This window comes from Colletotrichum phormii, assembly GCF_030913505.1.
Source record: "Colletotrichum phormii strain CBS 102054 chromosome Unknown BDP81scaffold_28, whole genome shotgun sequence".
NCBI classification, from domain to species: Eukaryota; Fungi; Ascomycota; class Sordariomycetes; order Glomerellales; family Glomerellaceae; genus Colletotrichum; species Colletotrichum phormii.
Genome location: NW_026851470.1, coordinates 419,992 through 444,509, shown reverse-complemented (window position 1 = coordinate 444,509; position 24,518 = coordinate 419,992). Strand labels below are relative to the sequence as shown.

Genomic DNA, 24,518 nt, shown 5'->3' with positions numbered 1-24,518 from the left:
CGTCCATCTAACATTGGCCACCGGTGCTCTTCATCTCAATTCCATCTGCAGTCCGTCTAATCCTTACCCATGCACAAGCATCACGACATCATTCAACACTGAATATCAACCCTGAATATCAACAACAGATCATTGGTTCACTTCTACGAGAGCAGTTTATACTTTTCACTAATCTGCCCAGACATGTTTGACTTGCAAACGTTATCGATTCAAGATACTCTCAAAATAATATCCAACACAGTGGTATCAAAACTCCTCCTCCTCCCAGCTCCCTCAGGCCTCCAATCCAGAATACCTCACACAGATCCAATCCTCCATGAAACAAAAACCTCACCCTGCCAAGCTCCGACCCCCATGACAACCTCACCTCACCTCTCCCCTCACCTGTCCCTACACATCCTCCCTACTCCTCCCCAAGCTGCGGCGCAAACCCCCCCCCCCCCCTCAACCCTCTCAACAACACACGCCGTCCCATACGCACAAGTCTGCGCAAACCCACCCAAATCCGCCGCATCAAACCGCAAACAAATAATCGCGTTCCCCCCTCGCTGCTTACATTCGCTCACCACCCTACCGAGCGCGTCATTATGGCAGGTATACAGCATCGTCGTGAACCACCGCAGCTCCCCGCCCGCAAAGGACTTGATCACCATGCCCAGGCTCGCGGCGATGTTGCGCGAGCGCACCGAGAGGCCGTAGACTGCGCCTAGGGTGCGGGTTACGCGGTAGCCGGGGATGTCGAACATTGCTGTGTTGCGCGTGTGTAAGTAAGGTAAGGTAGGTGTTAGTTATCTCGTGTAAAGGCGTGGTCTGTGAACACGTACTGGTTGTGATTACGCCGCCTGTTTCTGTGAAGCAGTGGAGGTCTGATAGCTCGGGCGGGATGTTGGCCACGTCCTCTGGCTTGACGTCGCTCTTTTTGCCCATGAAGTTCATGATGTTCTCCTTTTTTTTTTTTTTTTTTTTTTTTTTTGACTGTAAGGGCAATTACTGTGAGAATCTCGAGAAATAGGGATTTATCCGTGGCTTGAATAGTTGCTGTGAATGATGCTAGTCGCTACAATCTAAGGTAGGTTGATCGCAGAAAGGAGACAACAAGCCGCCCATACTTATAGAAAATCCAAATCTCCTCCAATTGCTCAGCTGTACTTACTTCCCAAAGCCTACATATTCTCATCAAGACAATGATGAGGCCAGCAACCCATCCCGCGCAAGGCCGATCACCGCCGGCAATGGTAGCCAATGGAAGCGGCCAGGCGGCCCTTCACGGCCCCACCCGGCGCACTCCACCGAAACTCTCCATCGGTCGCAGCCGGGGCTGAGTCCGGATCGTATTTCGTATCGGCACCAAAGGCCCCAGGCAGAGACACACGTGACGGGTTTCCTGGTCATTGGGATTTACATGTGCGGATTTGCATCTTGACCTCGCGCTAGTAAGTACAAGTAGCTGATGTGATTTGAGACATTGATCGACACCTCACGATGAAGCTCTGCTCAGCCCTGGTCACTCTGACATTCTTCCAATTAGGGCTGTGTTATATTGGTCTTGTACATCAGTTAGCCCCCGGATTGATGTTTGAGCTCAGCGTCGGTATGCGAAGAGCTGGGGCATGGATCTAACTATATGATTATTTCAAGGCTTTCACGCATTAAGTAGGTATCAGCGCCGTGAAGGAGTGGACTCGGTTTCAACACCATTCTGCGGATCGTGTTAGGATCGTAGAGACATACATCCCTCGCAAGGACAATCCAAATGTGGCATTGTGAAAAATCGTTGGATTTGTCTAGAAACGACAGACGCTTGCAAGCCTCCCAGCCACGCCGTTCCTCTATGGTATCTCATATAGTCCCAAACATAAACGCCTGACTTAAATCTCAAACAGCATGTGCCAACGAGTGTACTGTTTCCCCTGTCCTGAACGTATATCAAATACCCTCCAACGCCTGCGTCCCTGAAATGATAATAATCAAGACCAAAAAAAAAAAAAACCCCCCCCGAACATCAAGACGAAAAAGGCCAAATTCCAAAAGAACAAGAAAAGAAATGGCATACCGCCCACAAGAAAAGGAAGTCAAACCTCGCAACCCTCACGCAGTCAACCCCATCGCGCGCAACCGATTCAACACCCCAGCATCTCGAATAAGCTCCATCCCTCGCTCCATCCACGCCTCAAACCCGTCAAGACTCTCGTCCCCAGGAAAATCATCCCAAATCTCAGCCTCGGTGTCCGGGTACCGCGACTGGATGCCCCTCAGCGCATCAACGTTGGTCCACACCGGCAACCGCCTCCGGACGCAGCAGTAGTAAAAGTAGAGAATCCGACACAGCGACTGCACCCGCGCGTGGACAGCCTGCTTCCTCGCCTCGTCGTCCGTCTGGTCGTACATGGCGGCGGCAGCGTCTCCGGGCACCACGGCCCACCAGGATAGCCGCCAGCGCAGGGTGAGGAGAATACGGCCGAGCCTCTGCAAAAAAGGGAGAACCTTGTCGTCATCCATGTTGCCAGACTCGTGCAGGAGGCGCTGTAGGTTCCCGTAGGCTTTGACCTCTAGCTTGCGGCAGATGATTTTCGAGAGCTGGGCCGCGAGGACGAGGTTCTCCGCCTCGAGCGGGTTCTCTGCGTTCAGGGGTTGCTCCATATGTGTGCCCATGGAGGTATACTGCCGCTTGGAGACGTAGGAGAAGCCCGCGCGGCTGGGCATGTTATTGACGAGGCAGAGGAGGGCGAGGGTATCGTCTCGCGAAGTCGTCAGCTGGGTCATGCAGCGCTCCCAGTCGTCTGTCTTTGGGTCGACGCGCAGGATTTCTCGGTCGATGAAGGACTGGAAGCTGCACTCGCTGCCGTCCATTTGCTGTCTGAGACCTTGGAGGTACTCGTGGCACGCGTCGAGGTCGAGGACGTAGATGGGGCGGCCGTCTTGGTGGACGCGGAAGTTGAACTGGCCTCGCGCGCGGTTTACCCTGTGGATGAGGTTGTCGATTTGGAGTTGTCTGGGGAGTTCTCTGCGGATGCGGGTCTTATTGTCGAGGGTCGGATGATAGATGGCGTGCTGGGCTGGCTTGGAGTTAGTCTTGGGGGAATCGAGGCATTGGCGGGCTGCGACGATAACTCACAGATGTAGTTACACGTTCCCGCATGAATGAGGTCTTCGAAATGGGCTCTGACACAAGGTCCTGGCCATCTTTGAGAGCCGCCGTGTTTGTCGCACCCGGTACAAGAGCCTCGAGGAGAATCGTCGCTTCGATTGCACTGGGTACAAGTCAGTATAAAAATGGCACAGACTGCTGGTGACAGGTGCTTACCTTTTGCTTCGAGTGCTTGCAGCGAATGCAAACCATCTTCTTGTTCCGCGTCTCCTTGGCTTGCCCACGAGAGACGGGATCCATTGGGCCGTGCCGGCGTCCGCGAGCCGGGCCTGAACGGGGCCGGCCCACGAGGCTTTGTGCATCAGAAGATCTGTTGCTGCTGCTGTTGCTCAACCTTCTCGGGCGGGCCACGATTGGCATGGGCTCTGTCACTCCTGATCTCCTTGGTGGTTCGGACGGACGCAATCTCTGGAAGTGAGAGTTAGACACTGACAGGAATTGGGTCGTGTTCTGTTGAAGGGGGCTTCTGCGTTGTGATGCGGAATTGGCGCCGTTCATGGTCGGATGGGGTCTTGCGGCCTGTCTTCTCACGGCAGCGTCTATCCGTACCGGGTCTGATCGTCTCCTGAGTCTTCTACCCGGGATCATACCTGGGACCAGAAGACCATTCGCACGGGCTACGGCAGGGTTCTGCGGCGCTGATGTATTTGGGACGCTCCGAGGCTGCGTCAATACAGGAGCTGCATAAAGTTCCGTGAGGTAGTCGAAAGGATGTGTCTGGGAGGTCGACTGCGCATTGGAGGTCGCATATTCGCCAAAGTCGCCCATCTCTACGTCAGGCATATCGGGTGGAACGACAACCAACGACGGGCCGAGTTGGCTCGCGTTGTATGGTATGAAGCCCTCGGAAAGCGACGGAGTATCCCACATGAGAGCATCAAAATCGTCAGCTCTGCCGTCCCCAATCCCAGAATCCCACCGGTCATAGAATGGCGACGTAGGACTCAAGCTGGCCGAAAATGAAGACTGATTTGCCAGGCCTGTCGACAAAGCGCTGATATGCGGCCCCGGCACGCTTCTCGGAGTATCCGCAGAAGTAAATCCAATGTCGGACAATGCATCGTCGACACCGAGTACGGATGATTGCGGGGTATTCGCCGCCGTCGCCGATGAAGCGCCAGAAACGGGACTCTCTGCCTGCATGTTGAGATATGGACATCTGGTAATGATGGGACTGCTCTCCAGAGAGGGGTTCCTAGACAAGATGGTGTCGGAGAAGGTGGTGCTTGGGCTGTTGATGCTGCCAAAGAAGCCGTGTCCAAAGCTATCGTCGAACCCCCCAACCCCACTGAAGTCCCCGGCATGGCTGAAGATGACGGATTCCTCCTCATCAACGCCGGACGAGCTCGCCTGGCTGCTTGTCCGGGCCAGTTCTGACGAAGCAGGTTTGGCCGCGTCGAGGTCGATTCCATTGCCAATGGCCAAGTCGAAAGGGAGATCGTTCTGATCTGCCACTGCGGCGTGAGTAGGCGGCCAAGCGGACGACAGACCGGCTTGATGAAGACCATCTGGGAGCTCGTTGTAAAAGTCCCTGGAGAAGTGTTAGACCATGACTATGTTCTCGGGCAAAGGAGGCTACGAGGGTTCAACTCACTTGATCAAGGATTCATCGTTTCTAGGGGCGTCGGTACTGAGAAGGTCGGCGGGACCGATGGGCTGAGCAGAAGAGCCATCGTGGCCTGCTGCCCATTGTTGCTGGCTGAAGGGGTCGTCGGCCGATTGCCCGGCCCATGTGAATGGGGTATTGATCCTGATGTTATCCCAGTGTGCCATACCAGTTTTCAATGTCAAGGTGACTTGTTGATGAATGCCACTTTATTTCCAAAGAGGCTGTGTTTTGTTTTTATTTTGGGAGAGTTTTGCCCAGAGTGTGGCAAGAAGAGGAAGTGCCCCGAACAGGCTGGGGGATGGGAAGCCATATTAAGCGCCTGGGTTACAAGAACGAGGCTCTCGTTCTTGGCTAGGTAAGCTTGATTGGAGGTGTTGTGTTTGTCTGCTGGCATGTGGTTGACGAAAGGTGTGTGGGAACGAACGGACGAGAGGAAAGCTTCCATCACCCCTCTCCTCTCTCTCTCTCTCTCTCTCTCTCTCTCACACACGCTGTATCTGCTGTAGCCTGTGGGCATCTGCGCGGTTCTTTTTCTTAGTGTAGCCCAGAGGGACCCAGAGGAACCCAGAGGAACCAACCAAACCCCTAGGCAAGGGGAAACGTGCACGCCTTTCGGTGTGTTACAGCAGAAGATGGCGCCGGGGAAGTTGGTTCTAGGGCTCCGATATAGGGCGGCAGATGGCGGCTTACACCGGTTCTTGACTCTCGCACACATTTCGTCCAATGATTTAGGCACTTTCTTTCCTCTCTCCCCAATGTTTGGTTTCCATCCGTACTTGTTCGTACAAGGGAAGGATGTAAAGTACACGAGGAGGGTGTAATGTACTTGCTCTCCACTACACCATCGCGAAGGTTTACAGAGACAGGGCGAGTGTGTGGTGGACCAAGAGAGAGAGAGAGAGAGAGAGCCTGCCGAAGCTCACGTTGGGCAAACTGCAAGGCGCACCACCGACTCGGGACGCCTCGTCCCAAAGTCTACGTCTTTTCCCACAAGTCCACACAAGCGTGCCAAGTTCCAATGGCCTTGATCCGAACATTGGAGGCATTATCCCACCCTCATCTACCTCGACTTTCCCTTCTCGTGCACTCGACCTTGGTCCCGTTCGTAGATCCATCCGATACGGCGCTGCCGTGCTCCGTGGTCGGCGGGGTCAGCCGAAGAGAAGGGAACTGGATCAGGAGGGGAATCGTCGGTAAGTTCTTCTCAGATTTATCGGACAAAGTCAATACCGTGGCACATGACAGGACACGATAAAAAACAGACCCTTTAACAGATAGGACACATAGGCCAGCCCTGTGGGTTTCTTGCAGGAAGAGTCATACCTTACATCGGGACTTTTTGTAACCCCCCTTCTGACGTTGTCTGTTATAGCCCAGCCCTTTTCTCATCTTCACCCTCCTTTGAGTGACCCGAAGCGCGCGCGTCATACTTCGCCCAGCTACATACAGTCTGTCCCGCAAACTCTCGTGTACACCACCTTTTTGGTGCCTCCATCCGCGGAACCACAGCCGGGCAGCCTGATCTTGGCTCCTCGGTTGCCTTCTTTTTCCTCTGATCCCTGTTTTCTACATTCATTCTGTACAGCTGCTGCGGCTCGGCGGCAGCCTGCCTTGGATCTACTACCTACCGGTGCCACTACCGTCTACGGTTCTACCCCCATCAAAAACCACCAGAAAGCAAAACGCGTCGGCGCCAGACTTGCCAATATATCGCTGCCTGACCTACCTCGGCATGTCACTCCTATTATCTCTTGTTCTATCCTTACACACTAGGACATCGCCGACGTGCGACAATGCGGCTCTTGGTAAATAACTTACCACATCACTACCATCTCCCCCCCCCCCCCCCCCCTGGCCGGGTTACCCACACATACACACATGGCGTGTTGATTATACCCGGGCTTACACGGTATTACGGCATCAAGTAAATTGATCAGTACGCCTCTTCTCTTCCGTGTCCGTAGGTAGTCAACGACGACGGACCCCCGTCCCCCGTCTCGCCCTACTTCGCACCCCTCATCACCGCCCTGAACGAGGCGGGCCACACAACCGTCGTGGTCATCCCCGACAAGCCGCTCTCGTGCATCGGAAAGGCCCACGCAGTCGGCAAGAACCTGACCGCAGAGAGCAGATGCCCAACATCCTTCTCTTCAGATGACATCAACAGCAACAACAGCACCGCCAGTAAACCCTGTACTGTCCCCGGCTGCGACGATGTCCAGGGACCCGAAGACCGCACCCACCACTGGCTAATCGTAAACGGGCCTCCAGCAAGCTGCACCCAACTAGGCCTCTTCCACACACACCCGGCCTCCAACCCCAGGACTTTGACCTCGTCATCTCCGGCCCCGACCACGGCCGCAACGCGAGTACCATCTACGCACTCAGCAGCCCTCAGCTTCGGGAGTAAAGACCGCCAACCGCCAACGACCATCCGCGCGCGCGCGCCGTCGCGCTCATCCAAGAGCTTGCGAGGGATTGGCACCCCGAGGTGGAGGTGTACAGCGTCAACGTGCCCATGGTCGCCGACGTCGGTGAGGCGCCGGTGAGGGTTACGAGGACTGCGGAGGGGAGATGGGTCACGGGGGGACTGTTTGTTCCCGTGCTTGATGAGTCTGCTGCCGCTGCCGCTGCCGCTGCCGATCCTGAGAAGATGGCCATGTCGGCGTCGTCGCGTACGTATCAGTTTCGGTGGGCGCCGCAGCTTGGTGATATTAGACGGCAAGCTGAGGAGAGTCCCGAGGGTGAGGACCTGTGGGCTTCGCGTAATGGCGTCATTAGCATTGCTCCGTTGAAGGCGAGCTTTACTGCCGTGAATGTACAGAAATAAGCCTCTTTGGAGGGGGGGGGGAGCACACCCTTCCAAGTGCTCGGTGAGAAAGGGTAACTTAGAGTTCTGGCATTCTTAGAGGTCCCTTTACGAAGTGCGATATAGAGATGAAGATGGTGGTCTAGATTTGGAGGTATACCTAGACCTAGAACTGCATACTTGGACTTGGAAGTATAGAGGTGGGCTTACCAACCTGAGAGTTTGGTAAAGTAAAGACGAGCAATCTCTCAGATGGACACACAACCACCGGCGCTATCTTCAATGAAGATCCCACCGTACATCAGACCCTCATTCAGGTGACTAGATTGATACCCCGAGTTCACCACGTCATCCGTCCCCGTCGGCTTCTTCAAGATGCCAATCTGGTACTGCCCCTCACCGGTGAGGTCAATCGAGATGACGCCACCCTGCTTCGCGAGCGGGTTGCCGCCCGCAGAGAACCATATCTGAATTGTACTTAAAAGACAACAAACCTGTTAGTTAATCAAGAAATGTTTCTGACATCACCAAACGTGATTTGATGAGTGGTTCGATATGAAAGGAGAGCAGAAGGAAGAGAGACTTAACTTGTTCAAAAAGTCCAACGTGAGCGCAAAGTTCTGCCACGACCCGTCCATCGCAATAGGCGTCGACCACAGCAGCTTATTATTCCGGTCCAGCAGCTTAAACGCGTCTTTGGGTAAGTCCGACTGACCGATGATGGTACCAGTCTGGAAATTGAACTGATTCGCGTCATACGCCGCCGTCTCATGCCAGACATTCTGCATTTTCCCCAAAAGAGTATATGTATCAGCATCGGTAGCAGCAAAGGCTTGCTTGCACTCACAATTTGACATCCACTTCACCCACAGTACATGTATTGAAAGAAGGACTTACAAGATACTCATGCGTCAAATTCAACGGCCTCTCCAAATCCATCCTCACACTAAAATGCACCGTCCTCACCCCCTCCGCCGCAGGACTCCCCTCGTTCGTATCCCCCGCGAACAACAGCCCCGCGCGCCGGAAACCCTGCTGATTCATAAAAATGCTCGCGTCAGAAAGTGTGACCTCGAGAGGACGCTTCTTCTCCGCGGCATCGAAGCGGGAGAACCGTGTCCCGGACCGAGTGGAGACCGGCCCCGGCCCCGGCCCCGGCAGGAGAATGATATCCGACCAGGACAAGTTTGCGCCCTTTACGTAGTCTGGGTTATACGGATTCCAACCCCCGCCGAGGGAAGTGTCAAAGTCCTGCGGCGTCGCTGTGGCGGGGACGCGGCCTTCGAAGATGAGGGGACATTGGATCGTTGCGGTGGTACAGGGTGAGGGTGATGCCAGGGCAGAGGGGGCGGCGAGGAGGATAGGGATGAGGGAAGGCGAGCGCATCGTGTCTTTGGACTTTTTGTAGCAAAAAAGAGCTGGCTTAATGGGAGTAAGGGCTCGAGCGTAAGGTAGAGTCAAGCATGTTGAGGTAGATAAGTAATGTAGTCCAGTTCAGCCAAGGGGGAGAGGGAATCACTCGTTTTGATAGATCTTCGAGGAGCTCGGGTGAATGGCTATGTTGGTGGTGGCTTGATATGTCGACGGCAGCTACGTTCCGAGATGTTTGAGGCGAAGAAGAGTTGTTCCATCCCAGCGAGGCTATGGTCTTCCCAATGTCGCTTGTTCCCGCGGTTTCCATAGCCAATGCCTCAAGGTTTCTGTCCGCAGTTTGATAGTACAGTGCGATTGATGATTGTAGAAGGTAGTATGAAGGTCAACCGCTCATGGCGCTTGTGCTATGCTGGCCTAAATCCAAGACTGGCCTTACAGTATTCACGCTGATGTAAGCTGAGGTCGTTGTCCGTTTCGATAAACTCGCAACATTGTTCTGGGCGAGAGACGGGATCGGTCAAGTAAGAGGTCGTCTTGGTCATGGGACAGCCCCTTGACAGTGAGGCAGGTGGAACCCCGTTGGCTATACGTGGCAGGCTTTCTCTCAATCCTATGATGTTGACGTCAGGAAAGCAAAAGGGAGTTCCCTGTGAAGTAGTCGTCGATGGGACCTTCTGCGTGATCTGGGCTGCTTGTAACACCCCTTCCCAGTTAGATAACTAACCATTCAAAGGTAGGGAGGAAATGTCAAGTCAAACTCACACAAATGTGAAGGAAGGGCCTTGGGACATTATACTTTCCAACGCAGTTGAGAGCAGAGACCAAACCTTCTTTTCTGTGAATACCATGTTATTTCTGGACCTAACTCGATCTACACAGCAGTGTCTGCAGTTGAGATATCGATTCAGACTCAAGCCAGGGACGACCCGTTGTCAAAGGCTAAGCAAGTGCTGCTTCCACGTGTCTGACATTTCATTGAGACCTCTAACGCAACATAATCGAGGGCTCCTCTTCTCGATACCCATCGCCAAGACATCAAATGATCCAGTCCGAACACATGAAGTGAACGGCACAGTATTCAAACTCGAAGCCTCTGTCGTTGAGGAAGTCAACCCCTCCTCGACTTTTGTCCCTGGAAGAGAGAGAAAAGTTGAGAATCCCATCCGCAATGCCCCCCACCAGACCGCAACTGATCATCCACAGATGCCATTCCCAAAGCCATCTAGCGTTTGGACTACCCCGGCACAGCCGAGCACCAAAGCTCCTTTAGCTTCGTCCTTGGCAGAGACAGGAGAGGGAGACCCTGCGAAACCCTGTCCAGACGGTCTTCCTGATTCCCAGCCATCCTTTTTTTGGTCTCTCACTTGGATATTAGGATACGTACCAACATAATGTGAGACCAAAAGCAATCAATTGGGATCCTGCTGGAAATACGAAAAGAGTCACATACATCTCAAGAAAAGGCCACATACAGGACAACAAACCAGCGGTGAATGAAAAAAAAAATAAAAAAATTCAAGACAACAGACAACTGATACGTTACAATCGAAGACGTTGGACATGGCATAGTCAGGCTCTCATAGACTCATACAACTGGGGACCGTCCACTTCTCTTCCAGCATCTAGACAACCAGCGTCGCCCTCATTCGCTGAACCAAAGAAAAACCAACACTGGCTTCCTGTGCTCCTCTCCTGGCCAGACCTGGTTCTCTATATCCATCGGAAGCGGACACCTCGCACGCAGGGCCACGCATCGAGTCGCAGGACGAGTCCATGAGTTTGGTTGCGAATTCCCACATTCCGCCGCTCCCCGTCCACTCACCACTTCACAGCCCCCCTCCCCTCCCCTCCCCCAGTCCGCACACTACATCTTGCCATTTGCCGAACGAATTGCTTGCGTCGGAAATCGCTTGCATATCAGTGAAGAAAAACGGAACCCTGGTTCTTGCGCACGCGATAGAAGTGTCGAGAGCCTACGAATTACTTGGTCTCGACCTTGAGACTCATGACAAGCTGGCAAACAAGTTAACAGCACTTGAAAGATCCACGATCGGGTTCAAGGTGTCGAGAAAATATCCACGTTTGGGCTGAAGTTGTCGAGCAACACAACTCCATCCAGAGTTCAAAACCAAGGGTGTACCCTCGTCGCTCTCGTCTATCTATCCCCATTATTCTCCTCCTGGTCTCTATCCGTAGACTCTCGTCTACCAGAAGCACGAACCAATTCCCCTTCCCCCTCCCCCTCTTCCCTCCCACCAGTTCGTGAGCTTCAACATCGCTCCCCTGGCGGTCCATCATTCTCATTAAACCCCATGTCACAAGGCTACGAATACAGCATAGCCAGCTCTGTCCGAACTCCTCATCAAGGCTCAAGACAAGACAACCCCCTCCAGAGACTGTAAAACTCGTCTCCGTGTGTAACGCGCCACATCCCATCCCGCAAACCGTACTCCCCGAACCAGACAGTGTCGCATTCTCCAGCCTCGCACAAGGGTTTTTTTTTTAATTCCCTCCCCGGACTGGTTTGGCGTCTGTGGGTTTCCACCGCACCGTCTCACCACTCCCACGTCTCGATAGCTCTCCGTCTCTCACTCTCACTCTTCACTCGCAATTCCACTCTCTCACACACTCCTTACACAAACCTCTCCCTCCTCCACCTCCCAATCTCTCAGCCTCCACAAGAGCTCGCCTCTCACGATTACTATCGCAGCTTGATCCCAGCTGTGTCCCTCCTCCTTCACCCAACACCACCAACACCTCACAACCTGGTCCCAGTCTTTGTACGGATAGTCTCAGCCACCTACTCCCACTACACAGAGCTCTCCCACACCACCCACACCACCTACACCGCAAGACACCGCGAGACAGGCAACACACACAAACACATAGACGCAACATCACAATGGGCTTCTTCGACCTGTCCACAGGCAGCGTCATCTCCGGCCGCTCCTCCCACTCCCGCCGGCACTCCTCCCACCACTCCAAAAAGCACAACAGCAGCAAGCACCGCTCCCGCTCCCGCTCCTCCTCGCGCTCCCGAAGCAAGCGCCACAGCGCACCCAGCATCGCCGCCTCCATCTTTGGCGGCGACGACTACAAGAAGAACAACGCGTCGCGCGGTTCCTTTTTCGGCATTCCCAATGCTTCGCGCTCATCATTCTTCGGCTTCGGCGGTGGTACGTCTCCAGCAACCCATTACCTTTTCCCTGCCCCTTTCATCCCATCATTCTTACTCCCACGAAACTCAATTGGCTCTTCCCAACATCTCAAATTCAAGAATCTCGACTAACATAAACATCTAACAAGGCCGCCCCTCGTACTACAAACGCTCCCCCCGAAACGGCTTCGTCCAAAAAACCCTCAAGCAAGTCAAACGCCTCTGGCGCGACCTAGTCTACTACGCCAAAAAACACCCCTACAAAGTCGTCGCCCTCGTCATCATGCCCCTCATCACAGGCGGCTTCCTCACCGCCCTCCTCGCCCGCTTCGGCCTCCGCCTCCCGCCCGGCATCGAGCGCATGATTGGCATCGGCGCGAAAGCCGCCTCGGGCGACTCCATGGGTCTCGTCGGCGAGGCGGTTCGCATGGCGAGCGGCGGGTTTGGCGGCGGGCTTGCTGGTGGCGCTGCTACCCGCGCGCATGTCGAGAGAGGGTATGATGGGGATTATTCGTGGGAGAGGAGGAGTGTTGACCGTGATGGTGGTGGTGGTGGTGGTGGTGGTGGCGGCGGCGGCGGTGGTTGGGCTGATGGGCTCATGAGTGGTGTTGCCAAGATGTTTGTTTGAAAACCTCTCGATTCATGAGGCATGGGGGGAAAAAGACGAACGGGGTAAGAATCACGACTGGTATGGGTGGACAGTTTGTTCAGCTGTCTGAAGGGCGTCTACTTTTGGGTTACGGGATCTTCGACTACTTTATTCTGGTTCGTCCCATGCATCTTTGGAAAATGCATGCCACGTTAGACCGTGCATGGCGCATTTACATATATATATATATATACCTTTAGATATATCAAGACAACGATTTATGACCATTAGACAAACTTGTCAAGGGAGTGTGCACGGAAATGAGTGCCATATGGAGCAGATGCAGCGATTGGGAGAGCGCGGAATTCATTAAGAAATATTGTTTCTATTGTCGATACAGGACCCAATAGACAACTTTTGACCCCGGCCCATAGCAGCGAAAGATTACTTCTTCTTGCGCCGGCCACCAGTAGGCTTCCTCTTGGACGGCGACGGGTTGGCCGACTTCTTACCCCGCGAAACCTCACGTGCCGGTTCGCGGGCGGCAGCCTCCTCCACGGCGATGGCCTCCTTACGATCACGTCGTGTCGTCGGACCAGACGACACCGGCGGCGGCTGCGGCGGCTGGACGATCTTGGCACCATTTCCGATGCCGTCGCTGGTGCTTTCCTCGCTGCTCTCCTCACTGCTCTCTTCGCTGCTGCTCTCCTCGGGTGGCGGCCCGCGCGGAGCTCGGCCACCTCGACCCGTCGGAGGCGCAACGGATGTTCGGCGCCCGTCGGTGGAGCCCGACACGTTGCGTCGAGCGGCAGCGGCGGGACCTTCGGTCTGGAACTGGAAGGGGTCAACGCCATTTCGCGATTTTGACAGAGACGATGTCGAAGAAGCAGGCGACATGTCATCCGATGGCAAACGTTGGCCTGGTGCGCCCTGGACGTAGGCGTAGTTGAAGGGCGACGAACCCCTTTCGCCCATGATTCGAGACGTCGGTCGCTGCGAGGCGGAAGTTGCCGATCTAGGGCGAGTACGAGAAGCGTTGGGCGGCGGGAAGTACCCCATAGGCGGCATCGCACCACCGTCTTGGACATTGGCGAATGTGCCAGGCGACGGATGGCGCGGCAGATCGTCCTCCAGAGTCAAGGTGGGCGACCTTCTGCGAGAAGAGGTCGGCTGAAATTGCGACAGCGGAATGGCGAACCGCTGCTCCTTCTCGCGCTGCTGCTTACGCTCCTGCTTGCGAGCTTCCTTTTCAAGGCGCTTCCTCCGTCGTTCCAGGGCGGCCATCTCGTCTTTGCTGAGGTTGACCTCGAGCTTGCCTCGTTCTTGTGCACGTCGGATGCGGGCCAGGGCTCTTTGCGCGAGCGCCTCATCCCGCTCCCTCGGCGAAAGCTGATCCCAATCAATCTCTTCTTCCTCTTCTTCGTCGTCGTCTTCCGAAGAGGACTCTTCCGAGCCCTCGCTGTCGTCTTCGCTGTCGTCCTCGTCATCGTCCGAATGCTGGTAGTCGTATCCTCTCCGCAATGCCGTCGTCCGGTCACCCACGTCTGTACCCGTAAAGCGGAGCGGGTCGCTTGCGAACCGCTTCCCTCGCGAAATCAAACCAACGCCTTGTGTATCCGAATTGTCCATTTCCGTCTCCTCTAGCTCCTCGACAACTCTCGTCCCGTCCTCCCAGGACCCCTGTTGCGCAGCTCCCTGTTTCCTCCGCCCGCGCATTGATGGTCTTCCCCACTGGGGCGCAAATTTGGGAGCTCGCGGCCGACCATCTAGACCGCCTCCCCGGAAAAAGCCTCATCGATAGGCTTGTCCATAAAAGCAGCGTGGCCAAGAATGACCACGCCAGAAGCACCAACGAGCCAGAGCAGCGTCGCGAAAGGCGAGGCGTACAGGCCCAAGGGCACAGAGATGACGAGGAGACCAGTCCACAGTTGGGAAGTGGTGGCCTTGAAAGAGCCAATCTCGAGATCACGACCGTCGAGCTTGCCAATGAGGAACATGCCCGCAATGACAAAGATGATGTCGAACAGCAACAGCCAGTTGGTCAGCAGAGCGTAGATGCTGAGCATCAAGAAGACGACGCTGTAGTTACTGGAGAAGTAGGAGAGGTTGTAGTTCCATCGTGACTGGACCTCGCCAAAGTTGGCGGGCTTGGAGAGACGCTTCATGTCGAAGAACTCGCCAACGGGCTTGAGGTTGGCGAAGCGACCGCTCAAACCGCCGGAACGCATGCTGTTAAAGCGCTCCTGCAGGCCGAGACGGTTCGTCAGGGCATCGATGGGAATCTGGATGCGAGCCATGGTGTCGGTTGTGGATGTCGAAAGTGCGATTGATGCGCGTCGGTGAGGTGGATGATGTCGGTGGAGGAGGGTAGATGAAGATGCAGATTGTCAAGGGGGAGACTTTTGTATGCTTCGCGGACCGTCGCACAGGAAAAGACCGTGTTCTATATGAGCGGGTGCGGGTTAGCGTGATGCGCAGGGTGGATGGTGTTGGTAGGAAGAATGGTGGATTTGAAACATTTTGGGAGGTTCAGGCCATGTGTCTTTTCAGCTCCATTCCTCGTGGAATTAGCTTTCCTGACGCGCGGAACGGAACACGTACGTACCTTGGGGCGATGAAAGGTACCTAAGGAGCGGTAAAGGTTAAAGAAAGCTGGTGCCTTGGAGGGGTGGGCAGGCGATGATGCAGGCAGAATTCGGTCCCAAATGCGGGAGAAAGTTGGTGCTGACTAGGCAGAGGCTGAGCAAAAGTCGATGAAGACGTTGGTGATGATGGTATTGTTGACGTTTGTCTCGTCGTGGTCGTGGTGGCTCGGTACTGAGGAACCGAATACCTCTGTATTTTTTTCTCCGTCAGCTTTTCTTTTTTTTCGTACTCCGTACGGGTACCCCAACCAAGCAGGGAAAATCTCGGTAGGTGCTGGGCAGTGGGCAAGGCAGTGTGGGCGGGCTGGATCCGTAATCTCGTCAATTCAGTTCAGGGGTGCAATGATGATTGCAATGCACTAGAAAACCGTAAAACGGTACGTTTTCCCACACGTTTGGTTGGCGTGGGAGAAAGGGGGCCCCTATCCGGTCGTCCGTGTTCCCCGTCCTGGGTCTTGGATTCTCGGTCTCGTCTCGTGGGTTTTGGGTAAAAGGAAGGGATGAATGGATATCTTGATGTAAAGGGTGAGGCTGGAGCGAATGCATATTCGAATAAACACTCAAGGAATTCGCTACCTTGGACTGAATGCCAGATGAACCATATGATGCGGGAAGGGAAGGTAGGAAGGTATGCGAATCATGTGACAACGGCAAGGGAACCTAACGTGAGGCAAGGACGAAGGGCAGTTGTAAGAAATGGAAGGTGGAGGCCCAGGAACTGACTGGGAGAGGAAGGCGGCGAGGGGTTTGCAGGACATGGGATGAGAAAGAGCGTCGCTTACCTCTTGCCAACTTTGTTCTTTAAGTGACCTTCCTTCCCTCGAAACTGTTTCGACAATGGAAGGAAACAACCTCAGCGTTTCTCACTCAGCTTCTGTTTCTCCTTCTCTTTCTTTCCTATCGTGACAGTTACCGTCGTTTGGTTGTTTGTTCGCGCGGGGGCGAGCTGCGGGGGGCTCGCCCTCTCCTTGGTCGTTGACCTTTTGTATTCCTTCCACGCTCGGAAAGAAACAAAACAGTCAATGGTTGTGGTGATGCATCTCCCGCCGGTCCTCCATCCGACTTTGCCAGTCAGAAGAAGAGGATACACAACGGGGAAACGACAAGACGATGGGGAAGAGAAGGAAGAATCCGACAAAGTACCGACGATCGAAGGGGATATGGGCAAGCTTAATGAAGGAAGCGGAGAGAGACAGCCAGCTGCCAAAGAGCTCTGACCGCCCCTCCATTAACCAAGGCAGACTTTTCCTTCTCGTCATGGTGTATCTGACTTTTGGGCTGCAACTAACACTACTCCGTACACCGTACCTACCTTACCCAAACCACCTTGCTTTATGACACAACCGCGGCTACTATTACCCATTACTTCCCTGGTTTCTACCTCGTTGACCCCCCCCCCCCGCGAGTACTGACGCATCCGGACGGGGGGGAGCAAGACACACGAGAAAGCTTGAGAACCACATCGGAGGATAGCTCATAGCCCATAGGTAGCTTCGAGCTGAGGCGACACACAAATACTCAATGGGTTCGATGGGATAGGACAGCGCGGCAGCTGGCTGGACCCCTCTTGCGTGCCTCTGGCAAGTCAGAGCCGGCCAAGTCGCATTCAAGGCTGTCGAGCCGGAGCCTGTTTCCACACCGCATGGTCGTCTTTCTCCGGACTCCAGTCTCCAGCACGCTCAGCAGCGTCTTCTCTCCCGAACACCCACGCACATATGGGGCCCGTCTCCCCGAGAGCGAGAGCTTCTTGCGATGGAACTTGGAGGCGGTGGGAGAGAAGACACCGGAGGCTGGAGCTCTCGTGCTCTTCCAGACTCCCCCAAAAAAGACAACCACCACTCGGTCGACGGGCACCACAAGGGACCAATGACAGACTAGCGGTACCTAACGATGGCGACCCGAGCGGCAGACCCCCAAGGAAATGGTAAGAATGACACTAATGTGAAGAAGAAGCAGCCATCGCCCGCTAAATCGTGACGTGAGGCCAATGGGCTGGAATGAAGGAAGGGATGACGGCCGAGCCAAAGCAGACTTTTCTCTCAGAGAGACAAAAGTCTCTTTCCTTCCGCGCCTTGCGTGCTTGCTACAATCCCAGCCTGACCGCGCCCTTCGATGCCTGCGGCCTTTTGTTGGTGTCTCAAGGCAAGTTCAGATATCGCCAAGCCATGGCCAGCCAATGCCGCCATCACACCTGACTTCCATACCTTGCGATGATCAACATCCCGAGGTAGTTAGGAACATAGGGTAGCGTGGAAAGCCGATAGATAGGCAAATGGCGCGCGCCAACGCAGTAATGCATTGATGCGGCAGCTCAGGAGGAAGATCCGGGTCGGAGCTTCAGCCTTTACGTCGTATCCGCAGACTCTGAGTCTGGAGTCTTCAAGTACTCCGTAGAGTCACAGTCACCCAAACGACACAGCTTGTGTGGGTAACTTCCGGCTCGCTTAATGAGCTTGGGGCCTCGGGCTGGAATAGTTGCAACACTCAAACGCTTTGTGGCATCTCGGCACGCGTGTATTGATGTGTATCCGTACACTGCCGCGGTATCTGTATTCGTCGGGTATTATTCTCAACTGCTTGCTCCATCTTGATGTGCCTGAGGTTCTTCCTTGCCTGAGATGATATCTTTGGTACGTACTCTGAACAACTTCGGGTAATCACCACAAACGTTTTACGAACTGGGAAGCTACGAAGTACCTCACCTTACCTTAGGTAATCCTGGGATAGAAGGTATGAAGGTACCTCTGGAAAAATCTGAAGCCCGAGACAGTACGTATCTGACAGCACCTCAGTCTTTCCTTCTCGGAAGCCAAAAGAGTCCAATCGCAACATCTGGTCGTCAGAAAATTGAGAGAAACACGGGCAACCCATCAGATATTTCCATCTCTTGCTGGGGTACCCGTACACTACTAAACAGTCAGACAGTACTTCCTTCTTCCCTTACCGTCTCTCCCGCCCGCCGTCAGACTGTTTTGTCTCGCCGTGCCGCCGCCGGAGTCTCAATGATGGTTACAAACCTGAAGTCTCGGCTCTTTCCGTGTCCACATCATCATCAAACATCGACAAATCGCTCGCCTCGAAAGTTCCAGGTTTCTCGCTCGCTCGCTCGCTTACCCGTCATCACATTCGCTCATCACCAACAACGTGAGCTGGGGAAATATAATTAATCCCGACATGTAACTGGACCAGGACCACGAGCTTTCCAACCATGAAGGTGGTCTCCACCCACCCCCACAAACTGTTGGAGCCCGCTCTCCCAGGCTCCCATGCTCGGTGATCATCACGAAATCTTGTCGTGTCCACTCGGGCCTGAGGCCAGGTCCTTGACTCAGGGTCTCGCATCGTCTGCCATCCATCCATGATCCAACTGCCAACTCAAACGCGGCGCAAGGTGAAGCTCAGCAATGTAAGCACACCGTGGCAGGTCAAGAGCTAATAGCTGCCAGCAGACGGAAGCCCGTTGAGGTGTCGACGGTATTCGGACAGACCTCACCGTATCATCCGCACGATCCGTCAATCACTCGCAGCATCTGGTTCCCTTCCATCCCGACGGAAACACCTCCCTGCGGACACCTCAACTCAGCATCCATACTTTGTACGAAAATATAATACGTGGACTTTGAGGTGGAGGCGGTTGCTGCTGCTGCCACCTAAAGCCGTGTGCTGCTGACAATACCTTACCTTCTTCACCTTCCCCTGACCTTGCACTCGGTTTGCACCAACGATCCTTTTCATGAAAGTTCCTTTCCAGCATCCGAACCAGATGAGATGGCTACCAACGTCATCTCCCGCTGCCGCTCATCAAACCATCGCAATCGTTGCAGCCCTCTCAGGCTCCCAGTCCCAGACTCAGACTCAAACTCCCATCCGTGAATACTCAAGGCTCAAGCACTCGTCAATCTCGCCTCGTCTCATATGCTTCAAAGAGACCCATCTGTCGTCGTTGTTCATGTCGTCCATCGGAATGGATTACCTTTGGACACGCACGTCCTCGACCCTTGTCGCCTCTTACACCCCCTCTGCCCCTCCGATCCCAATCCCTTTTCTTTTATATTTTTTATATTTTTTTGAATTCGGATAATAAGTGACGGGGCAACTTTTATTTATTACCATTTATCAAATCTATTCTCATCCCGGAGCAGCACACACACCACTCACACCACACACTCGCATCACGCACGCCCCCCAGGACCTCTATCATCATACTCCGTACCCTGCCTTAGCTTAGGGACGCATATCTTTCCTTACGGCTACAGTCCAGCAGCAAGACGAGACAGACGCAGGCTCGCCCGCTCATCCAACGCACGCTACATGCCGTGATTGCTCTTGCTACTACTGCTGCTGCTGCTGCTGCTGCTGCTGCCGCCGCCGCCGCAGTTCCATCACATCTCATCCCTCACTCCCGCCAAGTCACTTGGTGTGGGAAGCTGGGAGCCACACCCAAACATCCTGACACCCCTCCCCCTTACCACCCCCTCTCCTCCTCCCCAACCCAAAGGACTCCAAGAATCCAAGGATTAATTGCTCAAGAGACACTCCCCCCCTCCTGCTTGAGAACGAAATGGGCGAACCGTTCTCTCCCGGGATTGGGCAAACAGCGTTTTAAACCCCGCCACTCTCACCAGATGTGTTGCTACGAACAGGATACGTACCATGTCCTTTTGTAGCCGTTGTATCGCAGTCGCATGAGCTGCTGTTGCTGTTCGCCGTTGTAACTCATTGCAAAGGTAGCTAGGTATCACTGGCTACTTACTAATGTCGATGCTTGCTGCTACATTCCCCTACAGCTAAGGTACGGATACCTTGCCTTGACTACGTCTCCGTACGGAATATTACCCTGCCATTACGGATCACCTAGAGCAAATATGGTACCTTTTCTTAACGCACCTCTAAAGCAATCTTGCAGTAGCAGTCGCAGACTCGCAGTCACAGTCACCACTCACTCCCCAATAAGCGAAAGTACTTTAGCTGTGCCGTACCTGAACCAACCTGGGACCTTGCTCAACCTAGTCTCTTTGGTCCCTTGGAATTGGCCGGATTGATCCTCATGCTCCTGCTGCTACAGTAGTTGTTGCTGCTGCTGCCACTCCTGCTTTGCCTCTCTTGCTCTTTATTTCTCTCATTTTCTTTTTGACCGTTGCAGGTAGGTACTAAGTTGGTTCTTCCCTTTGGGTTGGTTGGTTCGCCCGGCTTCGGGCTGGTTGGTTTGGGTTTGCTGGTGTGTTGTGTTGTGTTGTGTTGTGTTGCGGCTTTGCCCTGGGAGGGAGGTGGGAGGGGAGGAGAACAGAGGAGAGGAGAACAGAGGAGAGGAGAAAAGCAATATTCATCTCCTGGTCCCTAAAGGAAGGAACGAACAAACAACCGAGCATTAAAGACCTTCCGTCCTGTTCGCAAACTCACTATTTTCATCCTGTCCCGTCGGGGGTTTGGAGGCCCGGTATGAAATGATCCCTACGTCCAACTTCTTCCCTCCTTCATCATCATCATCATCATCATCATCATCGACACGCCAGACCATACCATCCTTGCCTTTCCGTTCGTTCGTCTGTCTGCCCTTCCCATGACGGCTCCGTGATCCGTCTGAGTCTCACTTGACACGGACGACGATTGCTTTCTGTCTCGCCGTACCGAATTCCCGTATCTCACCTTTTTTCCTTCGCCGCGCACCTGCGGCTATTATGTCTCTCGCCACGCCTCAAGGTTTGTTCTGCTCTCTTTCTCTGCGTTCCACGAGTTCAATTGATTGCCTTTGATTTTTCCTTCTTTTATGTTTGCATTTTCTCGATTGCCGATGATTTGGATCGATTGTAGGGCTGCTACGGCTGCTACGACACACGGGAAATAGGCGATACGAGGCGCGCGGCGGATGAGATTGGAGAGGACAGATTCGCAATCCTGGGATTATGGAGAGAGAGCAGAGACAGAACGCTGATTTATATCCCCGGGCAAAGAAACCACATTCATCATGGCCCCTCCAACAGCCGCAAAACGACCGCACGCCGCCGTGAGTAAAGGCAGCGCAAACATGCCCACCATCGAGCCGTGGTAAGTCCCAATTCGACGACAACAGCACATCTGCCACATTCTCTTTTTTCCCCCCTTCACACCGATTGGGAGAGCATCCAGGAGAGCTCCCTCCATTATTTCACCCGACAGTTGCAAACATGCGCGAGCTCTTTTTTTTCCCTTTTCCCAATGCTGACCCTTCCTCGTCACCAAACCATAAAGGGCCGAGCTACCGTATCCCAACTTTGACTGCTCAAAGTACAACTACATATTGACCGACGATGGCGGGTTCTGGCAACTGCAACAACAGCATTCGCCCTCAGAAGAGCTCCCCAACGTAGTACCGCGCATCGCGACGAGCAAGTCACCTATACAAAAAGCCCAAGATATCGAATGGACCTGTCTATCAGCAGCATGTCCCTCGAAGCCTTTTAAGCGCAAAGTCGACCTCGACAAGCATTACAAACAGGCCCATGTCGACAGCCAAACCACGGCGCCCTCGCCCGCGCTCTCCCTAAAAGACATCACACCCGCGACAAGTACAAGCAATCCTAGCCCCAAGATCACAACCAAGAAACCGCCAGCCGGCAGCAGCAAGGCCAAGGGCAAGGCCGCGGGCGCAGGGGCGGCGGGGGCGACGGGGACAGGTACAGCGGCGCAAGGAAACAGGAATAACAGCGTCAACGGCGCTGGCAACAATAGCATTAGCAACAAGGACGGCACCGCAGGTGTTTTTCTCTGCGACTACCCGGCCTGCAACCGCAAGAACGAACCGTTCAACCGCAAGGACCGGCTGCGCATTCACCTTACCGACGTCCACAAGGAAGACGTGAGCGCAAAGACGTTTGAGATGACGGTCGCGTGGCTGCAGGAGCGCAAGATCTATCCCAAGTGGTGGCGGTGTTCCAAGTGCCTCGACAGGGTCAAGATCGAGGAGAGCGGGTGGTCATGTCCGCGGGACGGGTCCAAGGTGGAAGACACACGGCGCGAGTTTCGCGAGAAGCAGCATAACATGTGAAGATGCATCGCGGCGTCAGCATTGTCTTTTGTGTCTCACCGGATCGTTCATCACCCCCATTTGCATTGCGTCGCCACGCCAAAGGGATCACGGGCTATTAAAATCGGAGTTTTTTTTTTTTCTTTCTTCATCGCATTAAAAAGTTATCTTCCGGGGGATGGAGGAACTGGCGTTTCGTTTTGTAAAGGTCTAGTTTGAGCCTGCTCCTGTCATTCGATTGGGGATGGGCGGGAAGTACTAAGATTGGGTTACGGTATTTTGGGAATTGCGGGAGTCTGTTCATTTCTTCGAGTCTGGCATCGTCGCTCCATTCGGGCCTGTTGTCGCGAAGGCTCAGCAACTTATTCCCCTCCATCTTCTTGGACATGCTTTTCTCCGTCCGTCTAGGTGGGCAGTTCAGGCGGCCCTCTATTATCCCTTTCTCCTTGCCATGCTGGCACTCTATTTGGAATGATGACACGATCGGGATTCTTGTTCTTCCCGCCTTCTTCCTGGGATACTGAACTAAACCATGTATGAACAACCTAGATGGCTGTCGGATGAGAGCGACTTTTTGTCGATCAGTGTAAAAAGTTTCCGACGAGACGACCCCGCCGTTCATCTCGTCTCGTCTCATCATCATCATCCCTTTCGCATCGCCTCGTTTTCGCAGAGTTGCTGCCCCCCTACCTGCTCGTGCCTGCTTACCAGCGTTCGAGTAATCCAATACCGATACCATACCGTGCATGCCTTAACAACCCCGTCCGGCGCCGATCGCAAGCTGGTCAACGCTCCCCGATGCCAGATGGATGGGCCCCCCAGAATCCCGCGCATCATCAAACTCCACAACAAACCTGGTGGAAACTTCGTCGAGATGTGCGCGCTCAAAGTTTCCCGGAGAAGACCGCTGTCTATCTCTCACACGTGTCTGAACTGTCAAGAACTCTAGTCACTTGTCGAATGAATTTTTGGCTGTTTAGTCTAATCGCTGTGCTAGCATTGCCATGTTGATAGGTTTGGCCTGAAGAAGGAAGGCATGAAAATGACTGCAGGACGGGTGTGCGTTTGGGGTGAGGTGGTGGTCTGATGTACGGGGGGAAAAAAGCTAGGTACGGGCGCCCGGCCGGAACGGTTAGGTTCGTTCTGTGTGGATGGGATATGTAAGGTAGGGTAAGTGTGAGTGTGAGTGTGAGTGTGAGTGTGAGTGGTGCTCAGTCAGCTCTGCCTCCGAAATCTGGGTACACCTGTTCACGGATCTGAGTCTCCATCTTGCTGCATACGCTCGCTTCTTCATGATTGGCGAGGGAATCGAGAAAGCAGTGAGATTATTCCTGCAGCTTGTGTAGATTGTAACATAATGCCTGCTCTCTGCGGCCTGTAATGGCATCTCTATGCATCTCCCCATCCCCCATCCTCATTCCCCATCCATGATCGAGATCAGAATTCCGGATTTCCCAACTCTTGCAGTGTGTGCCTGCTTTCCAATACAGTTTCCCAGCTTGTTCTTCAGGGTGGGATGGAGGGCGTTGGAAGCTTGACATGGGATTCTAAGGTCCCCGATTTCCCTGTCAGTGTTTGGTGTTGGTATTGCTGCTGTTGGAGTATTGTCGGGGTTGATATTCTTGTTTAGTGTTACCTCGTTGGTGGTCGTCTCGCAAAGATCCAATCCGCCATTTTGGAGTGCTCCCCGGGACAAGTGGACTCGACGCTATTCCGGGGCGCCGATCGAATCGAAATCTTTTCCCAGTCAAAAGAAGAAGAGCGCTCCGTAGGGGACGGTCAGGACCCCCTTTGTTCAGTGTGGACGATCTCGCCAGTGCAACCTCCCTACAGACTACAGCGTGAGATATAGATCTGAGGCTGGGCTGGATATGAATACCGGGGACCTTGAAATGCCTTTGCGCAAAAGCTGACGGCACGAACCTTTGGGCTTCGAGAGTCTTCACTGCAAGGTTGAATGAACGGGGTTGGGGGCCGGGGGCCGGATATGCTCGTGTTCTAAACAGGCGATAACCTGGGGACGATCTGTTGATCCCATCCATCTTTGGCTTGTCGTCAAGACGGGAAACGCAAGAGAAGAATATGAAGTTGCTTTCGAGCGGACGAGTTTATCACAGAGCATTCAGAGAGCACTCGTCAATGTCGACTTGAGATGAATCTTTGCTTCACGGCCATGACCTACTC

At 54.0% G+C, this 24,518-nt stretch overlaps 11 protein-coding genes across 11 annotated transcripts; 4 read left to right on the top strand and 7 right to left on the bottom strand.

The window, feature by feature from the left end:
- Nucleotides 1-143: 143 nt before the first annotated feature.
- On the bottom strand, nt 144-936 carry BDP81DRAFT_465263 (YjfJ protein; the record flags this gene model as incomplete). The annotated part of the gene is made up of 3 exons (XM_060594261.1): nt 144-173; nt 432-748; nt 825-936. The coding sequence occupies 3 exons, from the start codon at nt 934-936 to the stop codon at nt 144-146; spliced, it is 459 nt and encodes a 152-aa protein (XP_060439634.1).
- Nucleotides 937-2,088: 1,152 nt separating this feature from the next.
- Nucleotides 2,089-4,921, bottom strand: BDP81DRAFT_331600 (uncharacterized protein; the record flags this gene model as incomplete). Its single annotated transcript, XM_060585520.1, has 4 exons — nt 2,089-3,056; nt 3,116-3,251; nt 3,305-4,679; nt 4,743-4,921. 4 exons carry the CDS (start codon nt 4,919-4,921, stop codon nt 2,089-2,091), a joined length of 2,658 nt encoding a protein of 885 aa, XP_060439633.1.
- On the bottom strand, nt 4,730-5,798 carry BDP81DRAFT_120074 (uncharacterized protein). Its single transcript, XM_060581591.1, has one exon. It carries the CDS (start codon nt 5,470-5,472, stop codon nt 4,936-4,938), a length of 537 nt encoding a protein of 178 aa, XP_060439632.1. The 5' UTR covers nt 5,473-5,798; the 3' UTR covers nt 4,730-4,935.
- Nucleotides 5,657-6,587, top strand: BDP81DRAFT_439236 (uncharacterized protein). The gene is made up of 2 exons (XM_060591386.1): nt 5,657-5,950; nt 6,130-6,587. The coding sequence occupies exons 1-2, from the start codon at nt 5,776-5,778 to the stop codon at nt 6,528-6,530; spliced, it is 576 nt and encodes a 191-aa protein (XP_060439631.1). The 5' UTR covers nt 5,657-5,775; the 3' UTR covers nt 6,531-6,587.
- On the top strand, nt 6,551-7,587 carry BDP81DRAFT_399316 (survival protein sure-like phosphatase/nucleotidase; the record flags this gene model as incomplete). Its single annotated transcript, XM_060588563.1, has 4 exons — nt 6,551-6,562; nt 6,722-7,012; nt 7,081-7,163; nt 7,233-7,587. The coding sequence occupies 4 exons, from the start codon at nt 6,551-6,553 to the stop codon at nt 7,585-7,587; spliced, it is 741 nt and encodes a 246-aa protein (XP_060439630.1).
- Nucleotides 7,588-7,814: 227 nt separating this feature from the next.
- BDP81DRAFT_331926 (uncharacterized protein) lies at nt 7,815-8,952 on the bottom strand (the record flags this gene model as incomplete). The annotated part of the gene is made up of 3 exons (XM_060585545.1): nt 7,815-8,043; nt 8,155-8,348; nt 8,464-8,952. The coding sequence occupies 3 exons, from the start codon at nt 8,950-8,952 to the stop codon at nt 7,815-7,817; spliced, it is 912 nt and encodes a 303-aa protein (XP_060439629.1).
- Nucleotides 8,953-11,609: 2,657 nt separating this feature from the next.
- Nucleotides 11,610-12,928, top strand: BDP81DRAFT_119980 (uncharacterized protein). The gene is made up of 2 exons (XM_060581590.1): nt 11,610-12,116; nt 12,247-12,928. The coding sequence occupies exons 1-2, from the start codon at nt 11,843-11,845 to the stop codon at nt 12,723-12,725; spliced, it is 753 nt and encodes a 250-aa protein (XP_060439628.1). The 5' UTR covers nt 11,610-11,842; the 3' UTR covers nt 12,726-12,928.
- A 202-nt stretch (nt 12,929-13,130) lies between these two features.
- Nucleotides 13,131-14,983, bottom strand: BDP81DRAFT_454420 (PRA1 family protein-domain-containing protein; the record flags this gene model as incomplete). Its single annotated transcript, XM_060592942.1, has 2 exons — nt 13,131-14,381; nt 14,459-14,983. 2 exons carry the CDS (start codon nt 14,981-14,983, stop codon nt 13,131-13,133), a joined length of 1,776 nt encoding a protein of 591 aa, XP_060439627.1.
- A 6,015-nt stretch (nt 14,984-20,998) lies between these two features.
- BDP81DRAFT_119941 (uncharacterized protein) lies at nt 20,999-22,419 on the top strand. Its single transcript, XM_060581589.1, has 2 exons — nt 20,999-21,376; nt 21,560-22,419. Exons 1-2 carry the CDS (start codon nt 21,297-21,299, stop codon nt 22,353-22,355), a joined length of 876 nt encoding a protein of 291 aa, XP_060439626.1. The 5' UTR covers nt 20,999-21,296; the 3' UTR covers nt 22,356-22,419.
- On the bottom strand, nt 22,263-23,164 carry BDP81DRAFT_119936 (uncharacterized protein). Its single transcript, XM_060581588.1, has one exon. The coding sequence runs from the start codon at nt 23,080-23,082 to the stop codon at nt 22,483-22,485; it is 600 nt and encodes a 199-aa protein (XP_060439625.1). The 5' UTR covers nt 23,083-23,164; the 3' UTR covers nt 22,263-22,482.
- A 542-nt stretch (nt 23,165-23,706) lies between these two features.
- BDP81DRAFT_439217 (uncharacterized protein) lies at nt 23,707-24,467 on the bottom strand. The gene has a single exon (XM_060591385.1). It carries the CDS (start codon nt 24,374-24,376, stop codon nt 23,903-23,905), a length of 474 nt encoding a protein of 157 aa, XP_060439624.1. The 5' UTR covers nt 24,377-24,467; the 3' UTR covers nt 23,707-23,902.
- Between the last annotated feature and the right edge of the window lie 51 nt (nt 24,468-24,518).